The sequence below is a fragment of the Anarhichas minor genome, unplaced genomic scaffold (genome assembly GCF_050575085.1).
Source record: "Anarhichas minor isolate MPS153535 unplaced genomic scaffold, ASM5057508v1 ptg000028l, whole genome shotgun sequence".
In the NCBI taxonomy this organism is placed as follows: domain Eukaryota; kingdom Metazoa; phylum Chordata; class Actinopteri; order Perciformes; family Anarhichadidae; genus Anarhichas; species Anarhichas minor.
Window position 1 is genome coordinate 7688084 of NW_027466474.1, and position 24453 is coordinate 7712536.

Consider the following 24453-nt stretch of genomic DNA (forward strand, 5'->3'; position numbering starts at 1 on the left):
CCTTTTAAACAAGATAAGAATATGTTAATATACAAGAGTGCTTGGTTTGTCTTCCCGGTTTGACAGTTATGTAAGAAGCATTTCCTGTGTATTATTCACTATAAACACACGTCACTGCAAGGTATTTGCAAAAAAATACTTGAAGTATTAAAACTACTCATTATGCAAAACTGCCTGTGTTTATTAAATCTTTGCACTGTTTAGTTAGTTGATTTAAACTTTGCACTACTGTTTAGTTCGTTGATTTAATATTATTCTATTTATTTGTATATATTGTGCATTTTTTACATTTACTATTTTTTTACTCTGTTATTTTGATTGCTTACCTGTATCATAATGCTGCTGTAGCGAACAAATCCCCCCTTGTGGGATTAATAAAGTATCTATCTATCTATCGTCATTTAGCATGTAAGCAGCATTTAATGTTGAAATAATGGAGGGAAAAAAGTAAATGACTACCTTAAAAATGTATTTATGTAGAGTAAGTTACTTTAGTTACTGCATTTTCATAAACATTTATAAATATGTTATATACTACAGTTCTGCTCAATTTGTAAATTAATATATCACATTGTACGTGTTTGCCTGGTGTACCCTTCCCTTTGGTTTGTAAAAATGCACCTGTGGTTTTGCACTTTTGCATGTGTATTATATTTATGCAGACTGATCTAAGTTGATGTTCTGTACTAGTCTACAGCTTTTCTGACTTGATTGGTTTACTTTAATTTTACTTTTTATTTAATCTCACTTGTATGTGCTGCTCGAATGCTACATTTCTCTCCTGGGGATCAATATAGTAGTTTAATCTCATTTTATCCCAGTAGTGGTTATCCTGCAAACACGAAGGCGGAAAACGAGTGCACCCTTTGTATAGACCCCGCCCCCGCGGGGGTGTCAATGGGCCGGGCCTGCCTCCGGTTGGGAAGAAGAGCGAGATGGGGGCTGAAATGAGGTCAGGGAGGCCGTTCATACACAGATGTTACTCCGTGCATCGCCATACATTTCCTGCAGCTTAACAATGTAAAAACATTGAAGATTTAAATGTTAAAAGATGTGTAGGAAGCCAGCCTCCATGCAATACAGGCTGAGCCATCCATGTACACACCTTCAACACAAGAAGCGAAGCACACACCAACACTTACAATAACGCACAGAAATCATTTATTACATAACGGGCTTTACAGGGTTGACACGCAGCCAGTGAGCGAGTGGCAGCCGCTGTTACAGAAAGACCATCAGTGCAAAGCGTTTCAGCAGCACAGACGCATACAGACAGATCACACACAACAACTGCACACATAATTTATTCAAATTATAACAACACAATACGCCAGAAAATACTACTTAATTGGATATTTTTGACCAGAGCATAATTGTGTGTGTGAGCATGCTAGACTTTTGGAGCAAACGACCGATTAAAAAAAAAAATCATCTTCATGCATTTCTTTTTTAAATGAATCCTTATAAATAATTTCCTGACAGTAAAGAAATATGATTATCCTCTCTAAGCACCACCAGGAGGCGGTAGACTACAGCCGACCAGAATGGTCCACAAATGATTTTAAGTGTCATGTTGAGCCATCTGGTGATGAACAGGCAGACTGAGAAAAACCTACACATTTATAACACGCTTTCAAACACTTCATACAGCAAGAAAATAATTCAAATGATTAACTAAAGGGTAAGTGCACAGGGCTGGTATAGTTCCTTTTTTTCCATACTTTTATTAGATTTTAAAATAGATTCAGGGTAAACATAGGGAAGCGCCTCAGGACATTTTATTTTTCTTGACTCACTCTTCCATGGAAACACTACACAAAGACAAAACAAAAGACCTTGTTTAACATTCAGTGTGAAAGAAGTGAATTCATAGTGTTAAAGGCTGATGCAGGTGTTTTACCTGTGTAAAACCTTCTATGAGAAGAAGCTGTAGAGATAGGAGAATACAACGATTCCAATGATGGCACAGCACAATGTAATCATCATCTTTTTCTGTTGATTTAATGAAAAATAAAAAAACAGTCAGACAGCATCTAACACAATACAATTATTCACATGAATGGAGACACACTGATTTCAGGAAGTGATTGATCAAAAGGAGAATAAAGGGTCACAGAGATCAGTGTGTGTGTGTGTGTGTGTGTAAAGAGAGATAGGAAAGGTGAAAAACTTACCTCCTCTTTGAAACTTGTGCACCAGGCTTTAAAAAAATGTACTTTGCAACACATTGGTTAACATGCTGTGTCAACAATCTGCTGACAACAGCTACAACCATCCCATAAAAACACACACACACACACACTGCTCTTCCATAACATGCAGTCATCAGAAATTGTAACAATTCAGTTACTCTTTTACCTTCGGCACGAGGTCGCAAGTAAACACTCTAGTCAACCAAGTCATTAAAAAACATAAAATCTTTAATTTTCAATAAAATCTGTGGAACCTTCATTTTATACAGTGTACAACTGCTTCAGTTTCTCCTCCGTCCCTTGGTGGTGTGTGAAGAAAAAAGGCTTGAATAGAAGCATTAGGATTGAACAGTTGATGGATGAAGAACAGTGTGCGGTCAAAGGACCAAGCTGAGAAGGGCTCTCACTTTCAAGAGCTCCCTGCTCAACCAGAAATAAAAGGAACCATTCATGCTCTGGTCTAACAGAAACAAAGACTTCCCTCAGTGAGGGCAGCCCTCACAACGCACTGGACGTTTTAAAGACACTACAAAACTCCTACATGCGGTGAATACCCGTCTCTAAATGATGGGAAGCAATGTCTCTGATAGTCTCTGTATGCACAGCTGGCGTCACCTTTAACTGCCAAATTAAAGCCTCGAGGTGACAACATGTGCACTGTGGTTCAATAACCTCTCAGTTTGACACAATTAAAAAAAAAAGACCTGCTGAAATAATGGTGACCAAACAGAATTGAAGCCAATTTATTAGGCACACCAAAACTAATTCAGCCCAATAGAACACCCCTGCAATAAATCCTTTTTGTATTTGGTTTGGTGTATCACACAACATATCAGACTTTGTTAAGGATAGATAAAATCAATAAAGTGATGTACTTTAAACATTGCCTTAAGTGCAGTTCTTGTTGACACTGTTTTAGATAGGTGTTGATTCATCTCAATTGCCTTTTTGGAGGCTGTACTTGGCGGTGCTGTTGAATTGTGATCTCTTACACTGAGAAATTTTCAGGCATAAGGTCCATAACGTTTAACCAACAGACCTCTACAGCTCTTTAAACAAAAACTGAACATTATAACCTTCACGACAACAGGATTTATTGCAGGGCTTCTGTATTAGTGCATCGGTTTCAGATAGTTGTACCCAATACACTGGCAACTGAGGTATACATGTACAGCAGGAATATAATGAGATCTAAAATATGCCAGGAAATGCATATGGCACTAGTAAAGACCCACCAGTCAGGGAGATCTTACTGTAGGTTAGTTAAAATGTCCTTTCACACTTCATCCTGTATGTGTGACTTACTTATATATATATATATATATATATATATATCATAAATATATTACTATTACTTACTTATTGGACTATTCTGGCACTGAGATTGAAATAGCTAGTGTTACTACAGTCTCTCTTTTAGCATTAAGACATTATGTTTTTACAGCGTTTTAACAATGGAGTCAATCATGTCTTTAAGTGTAGAAGTTCAAGATTTGTCACAAGTTAGCAAAGATACAAAACAAATATTCAGACATTTCTCCAAGTTGTTGCAGTATTTAAACAAGCCCTAATGCAATGGATGCATGTTAATAGCTTGTTTGCTTCTTTCTTTGCTCATCTAAGCTCCACCTGTGTTTGAAACGTGTTTCCACGAGGACCTCCTTCATATTTAAAATCAGAACCACTGGGCTCTACAAACTGAAGAATCATAAGTGACCACACCGATCCTCTTCAAGTTAAAAGAACTGAGACCTATTCAGGGCTGGATACCAACGACACACAAAATAATAATAATTCATTAAGATCATCAGAGCTCAATCTCAGAAATAAAGACCTATTTTGAAATGTCAAAGTGCTAAAACTTCCCGAAACCAACACAATCCAAATACAGTGATTATACAGTAGCTAGCTTTTCAATCACAGAATGTGTCAAGGCTCATAAAAAGGCAAGAATTATGATGAGGGAGGTGACGTGCTTCTACAAGGCTTCACAAGGGTCCCACTTACTGGACATTAAAATCTATTTCACTCAACACTTCCAGGCTGATTCTTTGGCATCGAATGTTACACAATGAAATGGTAAGTGACACTGGAGTGACGTTATGATCAGTTATTTCTCAATTCTCTCTTCCCCTCCGCGCATTGTTAGCTTCAGTCTTATTTCCTCATTTGCAGCAGAGCATCCTCAAACTGTCCAAGCCTCCTGAGGGACTCAAACAAACCCTAACAGACCAGGAAGGACGGTTCTGATTGGATAACAAGTTTTTATAATATCCCAAGTCTCAAAGGTCTTCTTTTTGATCCAGAGATAAAATGTAACACTTGTTCTTCAAGGTTTTTTTTGTTGTGCAAGTGGAGCCATCAGTATCAGTTTTTTTCTTTGGCGGGCCAGCTGACGGAGGATGGACGGGATGATTAATAACTGATGATAAAAACAGCAGTCCTGTGATCGTGTCTGGGGGAGGATGACGATGAAAAAGATGAGAACATCCACAGCACAGACTACCACAAGTATGATGATCTTCTACAGAGAGGGAGATAGAGAGAGAGAGACAAAGGGAGATTCATGACGTGGAACATTGGGACATTTAAGAGAAAAACACAGCTGAAATTATAACTCACTTCTAGCACTGCTTTGTTTGTTCAGCAGTAACTAGAGGCAAGTGCTGCAGAATAGGAGGAAAACACACACACCCAAGAACTTCAAATACAAACAAACACACCTCAAGTTAGCCCTGTGGATAGAAAGAAAACAAACACACACACACAGAGAGAGAGAGAGAGAGAGAGAGAGGAAAAGAGTGTGCAAACCCTTTTTTCAAAGCATGTTTCATACCCACACCCATTGTAACACTACAGAGCTTGTTTGCTCCAGAGTTACTCACCCTCAGCGCTCCTCTTATTCAAATAGCTCATCAGCTTTACTTCAATCCAACAGACAACCCGATTATGAGAGCTAGTAAGCCCAGCAAGACCACCACAACCACCACTATTATCACCATTTTCTGTTGGGAACAACCAAGTACATACAGTACCATCAGGACAATTCTCAGTGGGAAACAACAATACGTACATTATTCATTTGTGCAACAATTATAAAACTACTACTGTACGTTATATAGTGTTTGTGCAACTTTTGTATGAGGGAATATGTACAATATATGGCAACAATGGCTGAATAAAATATAATGAAATCTCCTTGTGGCTTGGTGACCACACAAACCCAGTGCATCAATCTTACTAAAGTCTGATAAACCAGTTTAGTCTTGGTGCAGCAGTGTTGACTTTATGTTTACTCGTCTGGATAAAAGTCATTTTCACAGACATGCTTTAACAGCCTGAAGCTAACGAGCAATATCCTCAAACACAGAATAATGTCGCCGCCATGAGCCAACTGTAAAGAAAGACAAAGTTACGGTTAAAGCTGAAGAGAAAGAACGGAAAGAGAGAGAGAAGAGTGTAGAAGCTGTCGGTGTGTCGGTGTGTGTGTGTGTGTGTAAGCAGGTGGGAGGGGGTGGTCTTGGTTCTGGTTTTTGATGCTGGGCAGGTGTTGGAGGCTCATGAACAGAGCAGGGAGGAGGGTTATGGGTCATCACAGGTAAGGATCAAGGTAAAGATCAGGGTCTTGATGGTGGGGATGGTCTTCATTCTGGCAGGTTTCCCAAAAGCATCTTTGTGGTAGAAGATAAATTCTTTAGGCTTTTTAGATCGAAAACAGCTCTTCTTTTGAAGGGGCTGCATTGGTGGATGGGTGTTTTTTGGTATCGGTAACACTATACAATGTGACAGCCTGGACGGCCAGTTTGAGTAATGAGTTGCAAGGCATTACAGATGCTACAAAACTACACACCAGAACAGAGTTTTACAACTCTTTAACACAATTTATCATAGCAATAATCCTTTTGTCTTTCAATGCCATGATCACCAAGAACATGCGTTTTGCATGTATTTGATTGGCCGACATTGCGTCTTAAAACAAATTACGTCACATTGCGTAACGGTAAAATGTCAGTCAGGTTGCAAAAATCATTGAGGGGGCTGTTATTTTTATGCCACTTGGGATAGTGCAGTCTAAGCAATAAACGTTAACTACTGCTCTGTAGGTAAGCAGGGTTCACATTGGCTCAAGCTCAACAGAATAACATGGATTAAATTACTTAATCATATTCGAACACAAGGTCAGGGTTGCAACTCAAATCTGACTCTATAATTGTCCTGTGTTAGTAAATCTAGTCCATTTCATTTTTCCTATCTCTCTCTCCTCTTTGTGCTGCTTTGAATTTGAATTGCACCGATCTCATGATAATTGCTGTTCTCTTGTAAACGATAAAATCAAACTATTTTTGTTGCTTTTGGGAAACCCGACCACTCCTCCCGACTGTGGTCACTCACACGGCGAGCCTCTTGCTGAAACTTTGCAGCTTTCTTAGTGTCTGCTACGGCCCGCTCCACAAAGCCCACTGACTGGTCCATGTTGCTCTCAATCCTCTCAATCATTCCACCCTAACATGGGGCACGGCGTCAGAGGCGACGAAAAGCAACGGAAAAAGATAAATAAAACAACGAGAGAGAGAGAGAGAGAGGGGCACAGAGAGAGAACGAGAGAACAAAAAGCAAAGCACATATAATGCAACAGTTGTGTGTGTGATTGGCGATGTGTCTGCAGGGCGAGAGAGTGTGATCTGTATGCACACTGTGTGGTGTAAATGTGTCAAACTGTGTCGAGATAGTAGTCAGAGAAACAACAGGAAGAGGTCACCGGCAGACTGGAGCAGCCGTTTGCTGCATTACATTACCTTGCGTGCTTTGGTCTGATGCCTTATAGCTTTTTTGGTCTGTTCCTTAGCCACTGTTATATGGTCCTCTGACTTGGATACATTCTGCTCTATGTTGTCAACTATGTCACCCTGAAAAACACAGGACAACCAGTAAGATACAGAGCAACACGCCACAAGCACAACAACAGTTCAGAACATTGGTTTGAATGCACAAAGTAATACATCTGGTTTCAGGGAACAAACTGACCAATATTTAGAAATGTATCGTCAAAACCTCTACTGTTAAAAAAGGGACATCTTCAATAATGACTCCATGAGGAGCTGTGTTTTGACTGTCAGGAAGAAGCATTCATATTTATGTTAATGCTGACATTTACCTCTTCAAACTAAAAGCTGGAAATAAATGTGGTTAACAAAACAAAGAGTATCGTTGGGAAATCACACAGCACAGACAGCAGGAGTGTGGGCCTTACCTCAAACAAGCCTTTCCCTCAGAAAGCATGGTTCAAGCAGTAAGAGATACGTGGTTAGACTTATGTACGCATAAACAGTGACTGACTGATCAACAACATGCGTTTGTATTAATTCTAGTGTGACGTCTGCGATGATGTTTTACTCGTACATCTTACTAAATGCATTTGGTTCCATCAATGTTGGGGGATGAGATGGTGGTGGCAGTGAGAATGAAACGGTGTAAAAGAGGTGTAACAAAGGCATGGAGCTGGAAAAGAGGAAACGGATGCAGATTGAAAGTCAGACCCCAGCGGAGACAGGAAGAGAGATAAACAGGAGAAAAGGAGCTGAATACAGTCAGGAGCAAACACAAAGCCACGGGGGGAAAGTAAAGAATGAATGAATATGTGAATGAATGATAAAAATGAGAAGTTCCTGAAGTAATTGGCTGGGTGGACAAAATGATGGGCAGACGGAGGTGGAGGAGCGTACCTGGCTCTCCACCAGCATGGCGATGTCTACAAACATATCGTGCAGCTCCTTGATGCTACTTTCCAGACGGACAATGTCTTTGTGTCTGGCTTCAATCTCACTCAGAGCTTGTTTAGAGACCCCAGCGTCCACAATCTATGGAGAGGAGAGGTTTATTGCCACCACTCAGGCCCAGTTCAGACACACATGCACAACACAGAGAAAGGTCTAAATGACAGTTGGTCTGCGAGTCACATTTAAAAGGGACAGTGTGAAGGAGTATGGTGGCATCCAGCAGTGTGGTTGCGATCCCTCCTCCCTTTCCAAGACTCCGGTAACGTGAACTGACACGCTGTGTCTTTAGCATTTCATCTTTATTTCTTCTGATCATTGGTTTAGTTGGGTGAAAAGGCAGTTAGCTCAAACAGGAGGACCTGAAAACGAGTGGGAAATGCTCCCACAGAAAAGTGTCACTGCTGCTTTAAAAGATAGTTCATTTATAAAAACCGGAAACCAGTGTTAGTTAAAAAAGAATATTAGACATAAGAGGGCGGCTGTGGCTCAGTCGGTAGAATCCAATGACTGCAGCGGTTGGCTCTTTGATTCTCGGCTCCTCTTGTCCACATGGCAAAGTGTCCTTGAGCAAGACACTGATCTCCATGCTCAGATTCGTGTGCAAGCAATCCCGACTCAGACTCTCTGCACTGCTCTGAATGTCGTATTTAAACACATGCGAGACATCAAGTTATCAAATCTGTGAAGTTAAGTTATGTAGGCTTGTGCCAGACAGTCTTCCCACGCAGTCTACCCGGATACAACCATTCTATGAGCAAAGTATGTATACTTCATGTGGCTTGTTGTGGTAGTCTGATGAGTAGAGACACACTGGTGCTCAGTTTCTCAGCTGTTTCAAGCTGACTTTGAGTCAAATCACAAGCCCAGCTAATCTTTAACCAGATGATACGAGGCACTTTGAGTTTTACTGAGCTGTTTCTCAGCTCAACCACATTATGATCACTGTCGAGGCTGATGAATGCACACACACACACACACACTTACCCCTGCAGTAAACACAGCAGCATTGCCACTCTCCAACATCTCTTCCAGTTCATCATCTGTTGTTGCTTTTCCAGCTGAAGAGGAAAAGGGGAAAACAGGTTTACGACAAAGAAGACGGTGAGACCATCACATGATGTTATGGCCGTCACTCACTGATCTCTAGTTGTCTCTGAATACGTCCTTTACTCCTCTCCCTGAAGTCCACCTGAGCTTCATTATACTTTGTCATTACCTCCACAAACTTCCTGGACAGGACTGCATGCTGGGAGACAACAGGGAACAAATGAATTAGTCATCTTGATGGAGGTACTGTGACAATTTGTGTCAAATCATCAACGTCAGAGCCGACACAAATGTAGAAAATACTGTATTAAAAAAAATATATTAGTAACAAAAATAATAATACTTAATAAGACTAATAATAATAATAACAACATACAAATACTACTAATACAACTAATAATAATAAATACAATGTTTAGAATTTGCTGTTGTAGTTTTAAAAGCTCTGTTTTCAGATTTTGTAAATATTAAATACATGTAGGCCAATTGCTTTTTCTTTCATGCTCATAAGCCTGTCAAGTTTCAATTTGAGAAGAAATAGAGGGAACTTCATTTGGACATCATTTACCTGTGATTTACGTATCCGTATGTCAGCCGACACCCTCTCCTGCTCCTCTGACTCCAGATTCCTCTCGATGGCTGGGGAGCAATCCAAACTACTGATTTATGATTCAGCTTTAAACATCTACTTCACACCGCCTCATTGTTTAGTTCCTCCGCAACATTTCACATTAAAGCAATTAAACACTCCCTTTGTTGTATAGACTGACAAGCTGTGTGTGTGTGTGTGTGTGTGTGTGTGTGTGTGTGTGAGAGAGAGAGAGGCAGACTCACTCTTGAGTTTGTTTCTTGCATTGTTAGCCATCTTCTTTATGTCATTGGTGATTGCCTCCAAGTCATCCTGTGTTTCTAGAAAGAAAGAAAGAGACATGCGTCAATAAAGAGCTTGAAACACACTTATTACAAATAAGAAAGAAACGCTAGTATCTTACTCTGATCTGATGTGGGCGCAGACAGGATGACGGAGAAAAGCTTTTTGACTTCAGCCACATTCTCGTCAATTTTATCAATACTGCTCCTGATGTCCTCAATCTGAAACAAACACGCAGACAAACAACATCAATCAGAAACGCATGCAAATGACAAAAGTTGAGACATTAACCCATGCGCGCCCTCATGAATACAAGTGAATCAGTGAAAACACACTGACCTGACAGAAGAATTCGTCCATGAAGGCTGCGTTGTCCACAGCAATCTCCACCTCGTCATCATCTTGATCACACGTCTGACAGAATGAAAGAACAGTAGAGTCTGTTTAAATCTTATTAAAACATACTTGCTTGATACTGGTGCCAACACGTTAGTTTGAGGCACATAAACATGCTTTCAACTTAAACTTTTAAATGTATTTCACAAAAATAATCCCAAATTCTCAGAATTATCAGGACTATTTTTTGGAGTCGTGTCATGTAAGTTCATTTTCCAGGCACAGCAGAGACTCCAGTGATGAAGGAGTCCGGAACATCACTACTTGTAAAACCAGAGCCCGCCTTTTCTCATGGGCACAAAAAGTCATATGAGGCCGATGGTAACCCTTTCTGCCATTATCTTCACAGTTAAAATGTTTTTAAATTTGACATACAAGGTGTGTTCTGCAACACATTTCATGTCTGCTAAATGCAAACTTAAGACAATAGTTCAACATGTCGGGTTGGGGAGTTGCGCTCTTTTGCTTTATTGTCAAAAGTTAGATGAGAAGATCGACGCCACTCTCATGTCTGTCGGGTAAATATGCTATACAGCCAGCAGCCGGTTAGCTTAGCTTAGCACAAAGACTGGAAGCAGGGGGAAACAGCTAGCCCAGTTCTTTTCTAAATCTGCCTGCCATCACCTCAGGAAGTCAATGCGGCCAAGAAATAGTCCGGCGTCATAACTCCGTATGAAACCAAAACTTTTTGTTAAAAAGAAGTAAAATAGCAAGTAAATAAAACTAATAATCTGACCAAGCATTCAATGCCAACTCCTGATAGTTCTGAGATTTGATACCCAGCCCCAAGTCTCACATGATCACAATTAATTGAAGTTATTATAGACCAATACTCATAGACTGACTGAAGCAGGATATGTTGTGAAAATACTGCCAATTCTTTTTGACTATTTTCATGTCCAATAATACAGAGCGATTGTCCAGAAATGTATTTCTTTCTCAGGGTAGAAAGTCCCTGAACGGCATTTGGACCGAGAACAAACTCTCACTAATGAAACTAACTTCCTGGTTAGCAGCTCAGCGTGACACACTCAGAAATATTAGTCTGATCCTAATCAGCCTAAAACCAATAACTTCTATAAGAAAGTTTCCCTCTACTGCAGTCATAAACAGTCAGTAAGCACAGGGCAGTGGCTGCTGGTGAATATTTACACGGTGAAGGATTAGGGCCGGGCTCCAGGAACCGACTATAAGAAACCAAAGCAAAGGCTCTGTGTAAACAGACATCATAGGGCCAGGCTGTGACGGAGGTAGAAGACTGAAACAATGACCGTAAACTCGCTTTGTTCCCTCTCTTTTAATTACTTCTGCATTTGACAAACAAATGTGTTTCCTCTGAACAACTACAGAGAGTCTACACAGATATTCTGTTTTGTAATGAGTGACAGGGAGTCTCTGGACACTTGACTTTCCTGGAGAAAGTCAGACTCAAGACTCAAAGTCAAGGCACGGAAAAAGCCTGTCGCCTTCCCCAGCTCTCTCATATCAGCTGCCTCGATCTGTAAACAAGCAATCTGAATAGATATTACTTCATTTACTCTGCCCTGGAATACAACTTTAATCATTCTTTAACTTCCAAAAGAACAGTTCCTGGGCTTTCCTTATTGGGTTGGTCAAATAAGTGCTTTTATCACATCACTTACGGCCGTAGAACTCGTACATAATGGGCGCCAAGAAAATAATATAGCAGATTATTGAATGATGAAAATAAGTTGCAGCCCTCCTGGGAACTTTCATTTAATGCAACAGCACGTCGTTCTGTCCGTCTTTAACCTTCTACCCCTCGTCTACAATTTGAATTGCAAATGCAGCTATTTGGTTTAGGCTGCTGTAACTAACAACAGTTGTGAAGTAACATAGAGTTCCCTGGACACACACACACCCTGCTTGTTTTTATAACTCTCTGTGAGTTATTCAGTGAACATACGGCTGCATCCCTCTGGCCTCTACATTACGCTCCCTCACACAGCATTTCTGCAACAGAGAGATAAGAACAAGCACGACTTCCTTCCAGTCTCTTATTCAGCAGAAATAAGGTCAAAGGGGCCGCGTGCATCAAACGCTTTAACAAGCCCCCACACACACACACACACACACACACACACACACACACACACACACACACACACACACACACACACACACACACACACACACTTTTGAAAAAGCAGTGTGAGATTATCTAATGTTTAAAAGACGTGTGAATTGTGGAAATACATTCACACTACCCAGTAATTTACAGTGTTTTCTGCAATATTGTCGAATGCTAATGGGAAATAGCACACATCCTTTCATCATTTATTTAAATAAATAAATAAATATATTGTTAACAAACTAGATTTAAGGCCACGTCTGTGCTACGGGGCTAAACTGTTGCCTGACAGAGTGAACCAAGAAGCAACAACTTAGATTTTCTCTCTTTTTCCCCCCCAAAAATGCTATAATCTCATGGCTCACGCTGTTACATGAGGATTGTGTAATCATCAAAAAACAAATAAGAAAAACAGAGCACACGCTGAGCTTGGGTGCATGACTGATTGATACGTTAGCTCGGATACTGGCTCGTTTCCTTTTATTGAAATCACTTAATTACGCTTGTTCTGCATACAAAGCTCCATACGTCATGTTGCGTAACGCACGACTTGACACGGTGATCCTCTGCCGCTGAAACACAACAAACTGACTGGCCCTCTGAGCACACGGTTTCATTGGAGCCAACATTGTAAGACTGTGTTGTACTATTCGATGTGCAACAGTGTAACGAGTGATCAAACCCATGGACACACACGACTACGGCACAGCTACAGGTTGAGCATATACATATTCATACAAGCATTGTAGCTACATTTTAAAAAGCCTGAAGTGACCTGATGAATTATTAGCATTCACAAAACTACAAGCACACTATCCAGCAAGTCGGACTCCAATCATCGACATGTTGAATGCCCAGCCCCCCGCCCTCCCTATCTGTCCTGTGACTCCGTCATCTCACAGAAACTGGGAGGCGATTTAGGGTCAGACTTTGTCTCCGAGGATCATAAATGACGGTTAAGAACGATGAGAGAGTACAAAGGCTCAACTGAGCGGAAAAGGCGGTCATATGAAATAACAATAATGTGAACACTTGTAGAGCTGCGCTAATTAGTGAATTAATCAATTAGTCCATCAATAGAGGAATAATCGGCAGCTATCTTGATAGGTGATCAATCATTTCAGTCATTTTTTCAAACAAAAAAGGCCAAATTTCCAAGACTTTGAGTCATTTGTGAGGATTTGCTTCGTTGTAATAATTTAAGATAACTCAGGATTTTTGGGGAGTTGGTCAGAACAAACAAGCAAGGCTGGTTGTCATCTCCACCAGGAGAATCATGTGATCGCCTGCAAGTGTGTGTGTGTGTGTGTGTGTGTAAGGGAGTGAGTGTGCACCTGTGTCTGTCCACGGTTAATCTCATTCTGCTGCAGCACACTGCATAATATTTTGGGCGGCCAGTTATGGCTGCATGCTCAAAGTCCTCTTATGGTTGCATTAATTCACTTAATTCTGAGTACATCGCCGCCACTCAGCTGCGATTGTATGACACGTCTTGGCGGCTTTGAGCCGTTTGGCTGCATACATTATGTTTTTGAGTGAAGTGTGTTTCACGCCGCCTTACAGGACATTACTGTCTTGATGAGGGGTTAGCCAATCGTGGGTTGTACTGATTCAATAACACAATAGAGCATTGGAGGTTCCAGACACACCTGGCGGGGATCTGCACTCTGCTGAGTGCACCTTTTAGTTTTTCATTGTTTTGGGGACATTTTATAGACCAACCTATAAATTGAGTTGAATTTTAGTTTAGTTGTGAATTTAGTTGAAGCCCTATTCACTAAATTTTCCCACGGGATGATTTAGAAAATGAGCCACTGACCAAAAACGGCAGCAGGACAGGGACCTGGGGTCAGATTTACAGCAGCACGGTGCCAGAAGGCAAAATACTCCATCAGGACTTGTGTTAATGCAGCGCTAAAATCTGACAAGGGATTTAAAACCTACATGTGCCACAGAAGAAGCCATGTTAGCTTTGCCAATTCATTGTGCTGTCAAAGTCATTCACAGAAGTGAGGATAAGGCTTTTACTGAAAAATACATTTGAATATACCATGACGGGAAAGGAACAGAGAGCCTGAAACACAGAACACGGCTATCAAGTTAATGTCAGCTTACAATGAAACTACATGGCTAAACATGGCTCCTTCATCAACTTATGTTAGTGGTATTTTTTTTAAATGCAAGAAACTGTATTCAAAGCTTTCTAACAGCATACAATACGAGCAATCACATGTGACCATATCCCCAGCTGAACCCACAACTCAGCAGTTCTTGTTGCTCCTCTTTACCACATCTATCAGGTGACACACACACACACACACACACACACACACACACACACACACACACACACACACAAGATTACTCAAGGAGGGTAATAAAGGCGGTGGGCGATGAATTTGGGGGGGGGGGGGGGGGGGCAAATACTGCAAATATTTGGCCAGCAGTGTCAGGTAGCTATGGCAGCATATCCTGACTTGGGCTACAATTGGATCAAGTAAAATGATATCTGCTGATAGAGTTCAACTAATAGCCTTCTAATTACACTATTAATTATACTACATAACAACACATCTCTGACACATATTGTCACATCGCAAAACATGGCTGCTGCATGTCAAGGAACGTAAATGTCTTTATGAATGAATCACTTTCACCCATCATCCCCATTTCAAATCATTCTCCAACCTGCAGTGCAACTATATCCATCAGTTATGTCATCACGCGGTACACTACTACTTTAAATGATGAGTATGTTATGTGTCGGCTATTTAAGTTCAATTCAGAATAGTAACAAAGAAAATGTTTTAACTAATCTTCACCTGTCATTTCTTCCTATAAGTAACGTTTTGCAGATGGCTATTCAAGTGTACAGAGAAAATACTGGAGGAAATAAAAAAAGACTGTAAAATGTACATTTCCTGGACATCACTTACCGCTTTAAGTTGCTCCAATCGGTCCTTCATGGTTCACACGGTTACTTTAACACCTTTAAACCAAAGAGATGACCACACTATTGTGTAAAATGGCTCAAAAACTGGTCCCGATCTCAGGATTCCTCAACCAGCTGGCCAACTAGTTGTCCGACAGAAGCCCACCGCGCCAGTAAGCAAAACAATTAAAAACTCCCTACAAGTCTTTGGCAGAGGTGTGTGAACAAACGATTTTTTTTCAGAAAAGCAGAGTCTTTCCGCCGTTTTTCCATACAATATGGCTGCTGGGTTTAAAACCAGTGTTTTTTTTCTTAAATCTCCTCGCCCAGGGGATTAAAACAACAGTTGTGTAGAGCCGTATAATCTGTCTCTCCGCTGGCCAGCAGTAATCATTCTAAAACGCACTTTTCTGGCTCACGCATGCGCAGACAGATCCATATCCTCCGACATGAAGCCACGCCCGGAGCCACCTGCACAAGCGATGCATTCAGGTGTTGTAGGAACGATAAACTCTTTAACTTCTTCACTGCTCAAAATCAAGTTGAATATTGACTCGCCCAGTAAAAACAGATGCAAACAAAGCCATTTAATCCGTATGTTGACATGCTGTCTATTAATCCACTGGCCCTGATATGAAAATTGCATCTTCACAAATGATTTTTGGGTGCACATTAATGCAGTATCTTCTCTTTGTTACTTTACAAAAACTGTTTTCATTTACAGAAGACAATAACAGTCAAACAAAAACAGTAGAAACGTTGTCCAAGCCACGTATGTTAAATTAAAGTTCAAATTAAACCATATTGATGTCAAATATTGAAAGTATTCTTAGTTTTAAGGTGCTACACTGTTGAACAACAAAATTATGAAAGCAGGTTTTATAATGTAACCTGATGCAGAGCCCAAGGTTATCATACCAGCATTTATTTTCATGTCAATAGTTGAGTTTGTAACAGTGTTGTCAAAGCATCAGCAAACTCATATTTCATCTGTAATATAAACAACTACACCGCTTTAAATTCAGATAGAGGAGAACAACCTGTCTTCATAACGTTGAGCAAACTCATGATGCGAACAGCTCAGACTAGAGAGAAATTTGATCTATTAAATACGTAAATGCATGTTAATAGAAAACCCCAAAATAACGTTTCATCTGGGCCTGAATGTGAAGGCCCCTGGGTACCCCTTAACATATTAAAACTAGTGGCTGAGTGGAAACAATGGATGTGAGAAAGTGGCCGTTTCTTCCAGTAAACACAAGTAATGGGTTAAAAAGGTTAAACATTTGAGGAATAATTCCTGCAGGATGTAAGAAGCAGCATTGGAACCCTGATCCGTGTAATAACAGCCGGGTGGAGGGCACACGTCACGATGAACGTGCAGATTAAATCTATTACGCAATCCTGTTGTTTGTCCACTGTGCTCTGAATGAAAGAACATGCATGACACCTGGTGGCCATCAGTGTGATAAGCAGCTTACTGAAACATCTCTTAATGTCTCTTATATGATTGGAAAGACCTTTGTTAATCTCTTCCTATGTTGATATATTAAAGCTCCTTCATTGTGCCCCATCAGAACACCCCCACCCTTCGTCAATCTCCATCGACGTACAGCAACACAGATTACAAATGGCAGTTTAGTTTCATTGTATTATCCCATCCAGTACTTTCAAAGCTGGAAAACTACTACCTACCTCCAGAGTTTGTCAGTTGCTTTGTTATGGCGGGCCGATTAATGGATGTCAAAGACTACTGTATGGCAATAGGCCATTTTCATAAGTCATCATTATCTTTATTAAAAATACTTTTGCTTTTCCTATGATGTCAAAAGTCTTGCCTGAAAAACACCTCTTGGCCACTTTCAACATAAAGTGGCGTTGTGACCGTGGAGACACTGTTTAGGGAAATAAAAATCAACAGACATGTTATATTGAGAATGTTTTTATTCAAAGTTTACTCCCCTTAGTGCTTCCAATACACCATACAACAGCATAATGTGAGCTGGGTGAGTGCAGTGGAAGGGTGCTCGATGATGAAGAGTAGCATGTTGCCATGCCTACAACAACACTAGGGTGGGTGTGTCTTATACAGTGAAATTAGAACTACAACTTTTCCACCAGATCTTTTTTCTTAGTTTTAAAACAAACAAAAAAAATTCAAAAATAAAAAATCTGAAAAGGGATTTTACAGTCAGGGGCAAAACTCCAACAACGTTCTGTCTACATTTGGGGTGAGAGAGGGAACATTCAGGTAACAGGTTAGAGGTCATCTTCTTCGTCTGGGAGAGCCGTTTGTGATGCAACCTGGACAGTAGGAGACAAGAGAAATTCTTAAATTAACAATGTCAATTGTTGCCCTGCCGAGTTTAACCTTGCTCGATTAAAATATACTACAGAGCCACTTAAACAGACATTGCACCCGTGTGGTCATACTCACTACAAGTTCTTGCTCGTACTGTGCTGCAAGGGTCGGGTCCATTTGGACTTCTGGGGGAGCGAGGGCCGGCATGGCCACAAACTCCAGGTTGGGGTCTCCGATTAACTTCCTTGCTAGCCACAGGAAGGGCTTCTCAAAGTTGTAGTTACTCTTGGCAGAAATGTCGTAGTACTGGGGGACAGAGAAGTTCATGACAGTTAGAAATGAAAGACTCAAACCAATGCTTTCTATCATTCACACATGAGAAATGTACACATGTTTTATCATTTTGTGAGCACTGTAGTTACCTGCAGGTTCTTCTTACGATGAAACACAATGGCCTTGGCTTTGACTTTCCGGTCTTTGATGTCCACTTTGTTGCCGCAAAGGACGATGGGAATGTTCTCACAGACACGGACCAGGTCACGATGCCAGTTGGGCACATTCTTATAGGTAACTCGAGAGGTAACGTCGAACATGATGATAGCACACTGAGCTGTGAAGGTAGCAGAGAAGTTTTTACACACTATTCAATGACGCGGTTTTCAATTTAAATCAATAGTGATCGGGCAAATTGTTCAAGGTTTAATAACCAGAACAGCATGTTAAGGATTGTGACGAGCACCTTGAATGTAGTATCCATCTCTCAGGCCTCCAAACTTCTCCTGACCAGCTGTGTCCCACACATTGTACTTGATGGCTCCTCTGTTCGTGTGGAACATCAGCGGGTGCACCTCTACTCCCAGAGTAGCTGGAATGACAAGCAAAAACGAGATGTATGAGGGCAAGAAAGGTGAAAATTAGTGGGATTAACTGAACGTTTAATCGATTAATTAGCACCATTACAATTTAAATAATCTAAAGAAATTACACTAGATTGCTTTTTTGGATTAGAAATAGCCATAACAACTTTGTAAACAAATAGCGTGCGGGTCTCTTAGACTTGCATTTTCCTCGTCATTGTGACAAACTATATTCTAAATGACTTCAAACCTAATTTGGTATTTATGTAATGCCATTTATTGTTACTTACAGGACATAGCAATGCGATTTCAAGTTAGTTGAACATTTACATCATTTGTAATATACTGAGGGACTCACCAACATATTTCTTCTCAAACTCTCCTGTGATGTGCCTCTTCACAAAGGTGGTTTTCCCGGTGCCTCCATCTCCTACCAAGACGAGCTGTCGAAGAAGAGAGCGGTTAGATCAGACTGGTTGATACTGGTTCGATACGCTGACCGTTAGCTCAGCTAGCCTAAAAACCACCACATGTCTATTCAACCGTATATACACGTACAAGACAAATAAATAACACATGGGTTATGTTATACAGAAAACTCTTACCTTGAACACCGCCACCGGGTTACACTGTGCCATTGAGTCCGCCGTGATTGCGATTTACCTAAACAACAAAACAAGGCGGGATGGTTAGCACGTTCTCCGTCATCATCCTGTGGGTACAACTGGGTATAACTGTCGTTTAACCGTAAGTAAGGTTGAGCAAGCGGTGCTAAACAACAAAGGGACTGAAGTCATGGTTTGATACAATTGGTCACTTTGACTCGATTTACCAACAGCTACCGTTAAACTCCACCGCTGGTTAACTTAATGATACCCAATTTTAGCATGTTCTATCCAAGCTAACATGCAACGATAGCGTTTATGTTAACGTCTCAATATGTTCAAATTGAACTCCGTGTTAAATAAATACACGTAACAAAGCCTATTGTATTTGAATGAAGAAACGATAATCTCACTTTGGACCCGTGTTACAACGCAGGCCAGTTTGCTAACAAGCTAACGTTCCGTAGCCGTTTAGACAGAGTGCGCCATCCAACGCGCGACCGCACTTTTTCTTGTTCGACTGGAACAATCGAACTGGAAGATCAGCTAATGTGTTCCGTGTTGCAGTTGATGGACAACAAAAACATACCGAGTCAAACTGACTTTACGCATTCAAAATGTATTTAAGTCAACGGTAGTAAATACACGTAATTAAGAGAAATATAAACGGGTCTCAAGAACAAAGCAGTGGAATGACGGAGAGCTGTGCTTGCTAACCTGTTAGCTAGCAACGCATGGAAGCCATTCTTTTCACAGAGCTAACGGCTAACGTTAGCACAAGAAAACCAACGGCCTAACATAACTGCGGAAGCCTCGCAGGGCTAAACGGCACATAAACCCAAATAATACCTTAAAGTTCCCCGTTGTTTTAACTGACTTTCCCGAAAAATATTAACTTAAGAATAAGGATGGCCTGTTGAGAGAGAAAAATGTAGAGACTCACCTACCGGTGCCACTACCAAGAGAGAAAAGAGATAAATGGCTGCGTTCGCGGGAGATTCAGCGTGGACTATGAGTCAGTTTCCGCCCATATCATGTGATCAACGCAGCGGTAAAAACCTATGGGAAAAACGCATTTCACAGACCATGATTCAGCATGTCAGCTCAAGACACTTATATCTAAGAAATTAAGTGGTACTAGTCCCTGTACATCCTGCAAACAGTAAATAGACTATTTAATATGCATAACAGTAAATAGACTGTATATTGAATGCATATATCGCACACTTAATATTTCTTACCATATTGACTTGGTTTAAAAAAAAAGGCATTATAAGGGCTGCAACTATATTGATTATTATCGTTATTCTCCAGATAAATTAATTATTAGTTGTGTCTAGATATCAGAAAAGTGACAAATGCTTATCACAACTTCCCAGAGTTCAATTTTCCAAAACTTAGTTTTGTCATATAAGCAGTAACATTGATTCAACTACTTGTTTTGTTCACCAGTCAACCTGAAGATATACATTGTGATATAAAACAGAGAAGCAGCAAATCTCCACATTTCTACAGATAGATCCAGTGATTGTTTGAATTGAATAATCAGGTAATCAACTAATTAATGCAACAAGCGAATGAGTTTTAAAACAGGATTTATTTCAGTATCATATATTACACTACATAAATATACTCTTTCAGAAAGGTCTTAGCTATCACATCAGATTAAAAAAACAACAACATGCTTTTAAAGTGCAGCAGAAAATAGTACATCATAGACTGAGGCTGCATGGGTTACAGACTGTAATCAACAACATAAAGTGCAATATCATCCATCACAATAAATATGATGATTTGTGCGTTTTTATATTTTTCCTCACTTTTGAAAACAGAATCTGAGGCTGCAAGGCTTCACTGCTCATTTGTAACTCACTAGAATATCTTTAAAGCTACAAATAATCTCTTGAATGTATAAGAGGACGAGAAGATATATCGTTTTCACGTATATGAAACATTTTTGCAGACAGTGTACATATCTATCTGTACAGGTAGTCTGCCTGTATGTTGGCTGCTATCTCAGCCTCCCATTGGTCTCCATTGTTGAGCAGCTTCTCTTTGTTGTACAGCAGCTCCTCATGGGTCTCTGTGGAGAACTCAAAGTTTGGACCCTGAGGGAGGGATTGAGGAAAAAATACACAATAAACATCAGTAGGTCTGAAGCCACACAGAGGATTGAAGTTGCATGTTCTACATTTAGGTTTTGGTGGTGGGTTGAGTGCTAAATGCCCCATTTGACAAAGTAAAATAAATAGTTTTCCCCTTCGTAGAAGGTAGGAATTGACTTCAGGTTAGCAATCTGCATGATAACCCTATGTAACACTTTGTTTGAAGCACAGAGTATTGTATACTTACTGTTAGTGTTGTCATGCAGAATAAATAAATAATAACAATAAATGTGAAGCTGATACTAATCTTATTTGCCAAAAAGATCCACTGGCACAAAACTTAAATTAATCGTTTTTTATGAAATATATATTTCAAGTAGCAGAAATCCAGTTTCAAACAGCCAACAGCCACTGTGGTTCAGCTCCATAGAATCCCCTTTTCAGTATACAGGGTAAGCTTTCTCTTACCTCAACAATGGCATCAACAGGACAGGCTTCCTGGCAGAAGCCACAGTAGATACATTTGGTCATATCGATGTCATAGCGTGTAGTTCTCCTGCTGCCATCAGCTCGAGTCTCAGCTTCAATGGTGATGGCCTGACTTCCGCAAAGGGACGAGACGAAAACCAACGTCAGACTCCCGACAGACATATTTCGGCATTGACTTTCTCACAGCCTAAGCAGCCGGTATTGTGAGATTGATTGAGTACAGACGGTGGTGATAAACTTACTGGTCGGTAGAAATCACATCATAGCATTAACAGAAAAGAGGATGTTCGACAGGTATGTAGGTGAATAGTGTGTAGCATTCAAGTATTAGCAGCAATATTAGATAAGCCACACACACTGTTTTTAGTGTGTTTGTGTGAGAGAGAGAGAAACGTTGCTGCATGGGCCACCACATATAACAAAGTTGTTATGAATCTGTGACTATATTGCTCAATATAAAATCCATGTTTACATTAGAAAAAGTGCAAAGACACTTGAATGCAGAATAAACAGAATGCAAATATACATACGTAAGGCTCTGGGTTATTTATTTATTTTACAGATTTTTACTCAAAAATTACCCAGATGTTTTAGGAGGTGCAGATTTGTTAAACTTTTTTTTAATCTAAGCATCCCACATTTGTAGAGTTTGCTGCCGCCTGAGGACACTGCTCAGGACACTTTATAGTAAACTTTATAGACGTCCTACAGTGAGTAAAGACAAAAATGAAGAAAAAAAACCCCCCACCAAACAGCTGCTGATAATGAATGATGGCCCCTAAAAATTCACGACAGTAATACTGCTAATATCTTTATAGCTGGAACTGGGTGTATGTTTGTGTTCACCTGAGCAGGGCAGACGGCCTCACACAGCTTACAGGCAATGCAGCGCTCCTCTCCACTGGGGTAGCGGCGGAGGGCGTGCTCTCCTCTGAAGCGGGGTGACAGAGGGCCCTTCTCAAACGGGTAGTTGATGGTGGCGGGTTCACGGAAAAGGTAACTCATAGTCATCGCCAGACCTGCAGGTAGGCGTTCAAAGAGTTGTGACCCACGTTGTTATTGTCCTTATTATCAAGAAATTCCATAAAAGGACCAAAACCAACAAAGCATTAGTTTGTCTCTTGATACGTTGTAATGGAGCAACATTTCACCTAATGCTTTGATTCCTTTATGTACTTTGAATCGTTTTGGAGATCTACGAGCTTTGACTACACAGACAATACTTCTTAGTAGGATAAATCAAGTGTTGGCTCACAATAACAGTAATATAGAATAACACTAGGCCTTCGACCCTATGCACAGTATGGGCTTTCTGCATAACAATCACAGTATATGTGACCTCTAAAGAGTTCGGTCCACAGGAGGGTTGTGGCAGCCCGGTCAGTGATGGACCTCAGGTCTGTCGGCAGCTCCTGAGCATTTACATACTCTACAGGGAGAACAGAGGGAGAGGGGAGTGCATGGTTAGATCATTTCAAACAACAGTCACATGTGGTCACTCCACTGAGAACGCCGTACATGAACAGCTCATGGTTTGTAGCAGTACTTACTGTAGCCATCTCGCTGCACGCTGAGACTGAATGGGCGACAAAGACCGTATCCTAATGTGCCTGGAGACACAAATGAGATGGGATGATGCCTCATTTTGTGCATATAGTTATTATTGTTTTAATGACACCTCCTGCAGTAGTAGCCTACCTGGCTTTGAATAGCAGTGGAGAAGACGCAGACTCAGTGTAGTAGACATCTGAGCAGAGAAGACAGTGTAAAGTACACTGAAATAGTTTAAACTAATAGGAGGAACTAAAACATGCACAAAGTAGAATACAGGAGGGAGGCTGCCAGTTAACTGCGCACATGCATCCCATGCATCCTCTAATCTTGCACCCCAAATCCCTACTTTACGTCAGCGGTTTGCTACATTCATGGCACGCCGGAAGAATGGGAAGAACGGGGACACAACCAGTTTATACGGTTTGGGAGCGCTCAAGGGATTATTCTAAGAGTGTTACACCTGTTGTTAGACAGCAGCCACTCCATATAAACGGAAAATTACATAAGATAGACCCGTTTTACTGTGTCGAATATAGGTAGACGTTTGAGGAAGAGAAGTGAAATCAAATATAAACAAACTGCAGCATTTATAGCCTATTCAATTAGCTGAATATGTTTTTGTATAACATGACATTTTGCAGTCGGTTTGTAAGCACGTGTGCAATCCTTTCCGCTAAAATGTCAATCTAGCAAATCGCGTAAATGGTGTAATATGACATTAACGTCTCATTACAAATAAAATAGCAACATTTGGCCTAGTTAGCGTACGTTACACGACGACAGAGTTTCCTTAAACACGTTTGTTTGGTTATTTAATTTAATTTGTTCAGTTATGTTCTTAATACTAACGTGAGACCCCTGATTTGATAAAATACTGTAACCGCGTCGCTCTCCACTCTCATAATAACATTAAATATTAACATGATACATTTAGCGGAATACGACTAGCTCAATGGATTTATCATGGTTTCTAAAGCCAAAGCCTAAAATAATCGTATTTATGACCTCTTACTCGACTTACCTCTGTCACAAGTTTTAATAATCAGCTGCAGACAGACAGCAGTCACTGGATTGCGCAATTGTGTTTATGTTGCATTCAGGTGCTCCTCGTTTATTTTTGATTCTCGGTTCGGAAATTTGCAATATATGATATTTTCCACATTATCTACATTTCCTTCAAACACGTATAATTGCAATATTTCCTACAGCAAGCAAACGCAGCATACATTTTGTT

The 24453-nt window shown here is 40.5% G+C and overlaps 3 protein-coding genes across 9 annotated transcripts; all 3 read right to left on the reverse strand.

Annotated features, from left to right (window-relative positions):
* Positions 1–1138: 1138 nt before the first annotated feature.
* Positions 1139–15711, reverse strand: stx3b (syntaxin 3b). 5 transcript variants are annotated; one of them, XM_076103395.1, is made up of 11 exons: positions 15312–15708; positions 10227–10301; positions 10009–10108; positions 9851–9925; positions 9585–9655; positions 9107–9215; positions 8954–9027; positions 7916–8050; positions 6989–7099; positions 5078–5197; positions 4576–4716 (listed from the first exon to the last, which is right to left on the reverse strand). In XM_076103395.1, exons 1-10 carry the CDS (start codon positions 15339–15341, stop codon positions 5114–5116), a joined length of 864 nt encoding a protein of 287 aa, XP_075959510.1. In that variant the 5' UTR covers positions 15342–15708; the 3' UTR covers positions 4576–4716; positions 5078–5113. The 5 variants fall into 5 exon arrangements, 4 of the variants coding, with proteins under 4 accessions (XP_075959512.1, XP_075959509.1, XP_075959510.1 ...); XM_076103397.1 differs by lacking the exons at positions 4576–4716; positions 5078–5197; positions 6989–7099 and adding exons at positions 1139–1992; positions 6585–6695 and having other exon boundaries at positions 15312–15711; XM_076103394.1 differs by lacking the exon at positions 5078–5197 and having other exon boundaries at positions 2400–4716; positions 15312–15709.
* Positions 15712–17233: 1522 nt separating this feature from the next.
* On the reverse strand, positions 17234–20107 carry ran (RAN, member RAS oncogene family). 2 transcript variants are annotated; one of them, XM_076103533.1, is made up of 7 exons: positions 20015–20107; positions 19072–19129; positions 18825–18909; positions 18349–18474; positions 18032–18219; positions 17745–17915; positions 17234–17611 (listed from the first exon to the last, which is right to left on the reverse strand). In XM_076103533.1, exons 2-7 carry the CDS (start codon positions 19102–19104, stop codon positions 17567–17569), a joined length of 648 nt encoding a protein of 215 aa, XP_075959648.1. In that variant the 5' UTR covers positions 19105–19129; positions 20015–20107; the 3' UTR covers positions 17234–17566. The 2 variants fall into 2 exon arrangements, with proteins under 2 accessions (XP_075959648.1, XP_075959649.1); XM_076103534.1 differs by having other exon boundaries at positions 20019–20041.
* A 542-nt stretch (positions 20108–20649) lies between these two features.
* Positions 20650–24331, reverse strand: ndufs8b (NADH:ubiquinone oxidoreductase core subunit S8b). Of its 2 annotated transcripts, none has more exons than XM_076102928.1 (7): positions 24241–24331; positions 23364–23412; positions 23216–23275; positions 23005–23094; positions 22512–22684; positions 21645–21773; positions 20650–21179 (listed from the first exon to the last, which is right to left on the reverse strand). In XM_076102928.1, the coding sequence occupies exons 2-7, from the start codon at positions 23410–23412 to the stop codon at positions 21048–21050; spliced, it is 633 nt and encodes a 210-aa protein (XP_075959043.1). In that variant the 5' UTR covers positions 24241–24331; the 3' UTR covers positions 20650–21047. The 2 variants fall into 2 exon arrangements, with proteins under 2 accessions (XP_075959043.1, XP_075959044.1); XM_076102929.1 differs by lacking the exon at positions 24241–24331 and adding an exon at positions 24065–24234.
* Between the last annotated feature and the right edge of the window lie 122 nt (positions 24332–24453).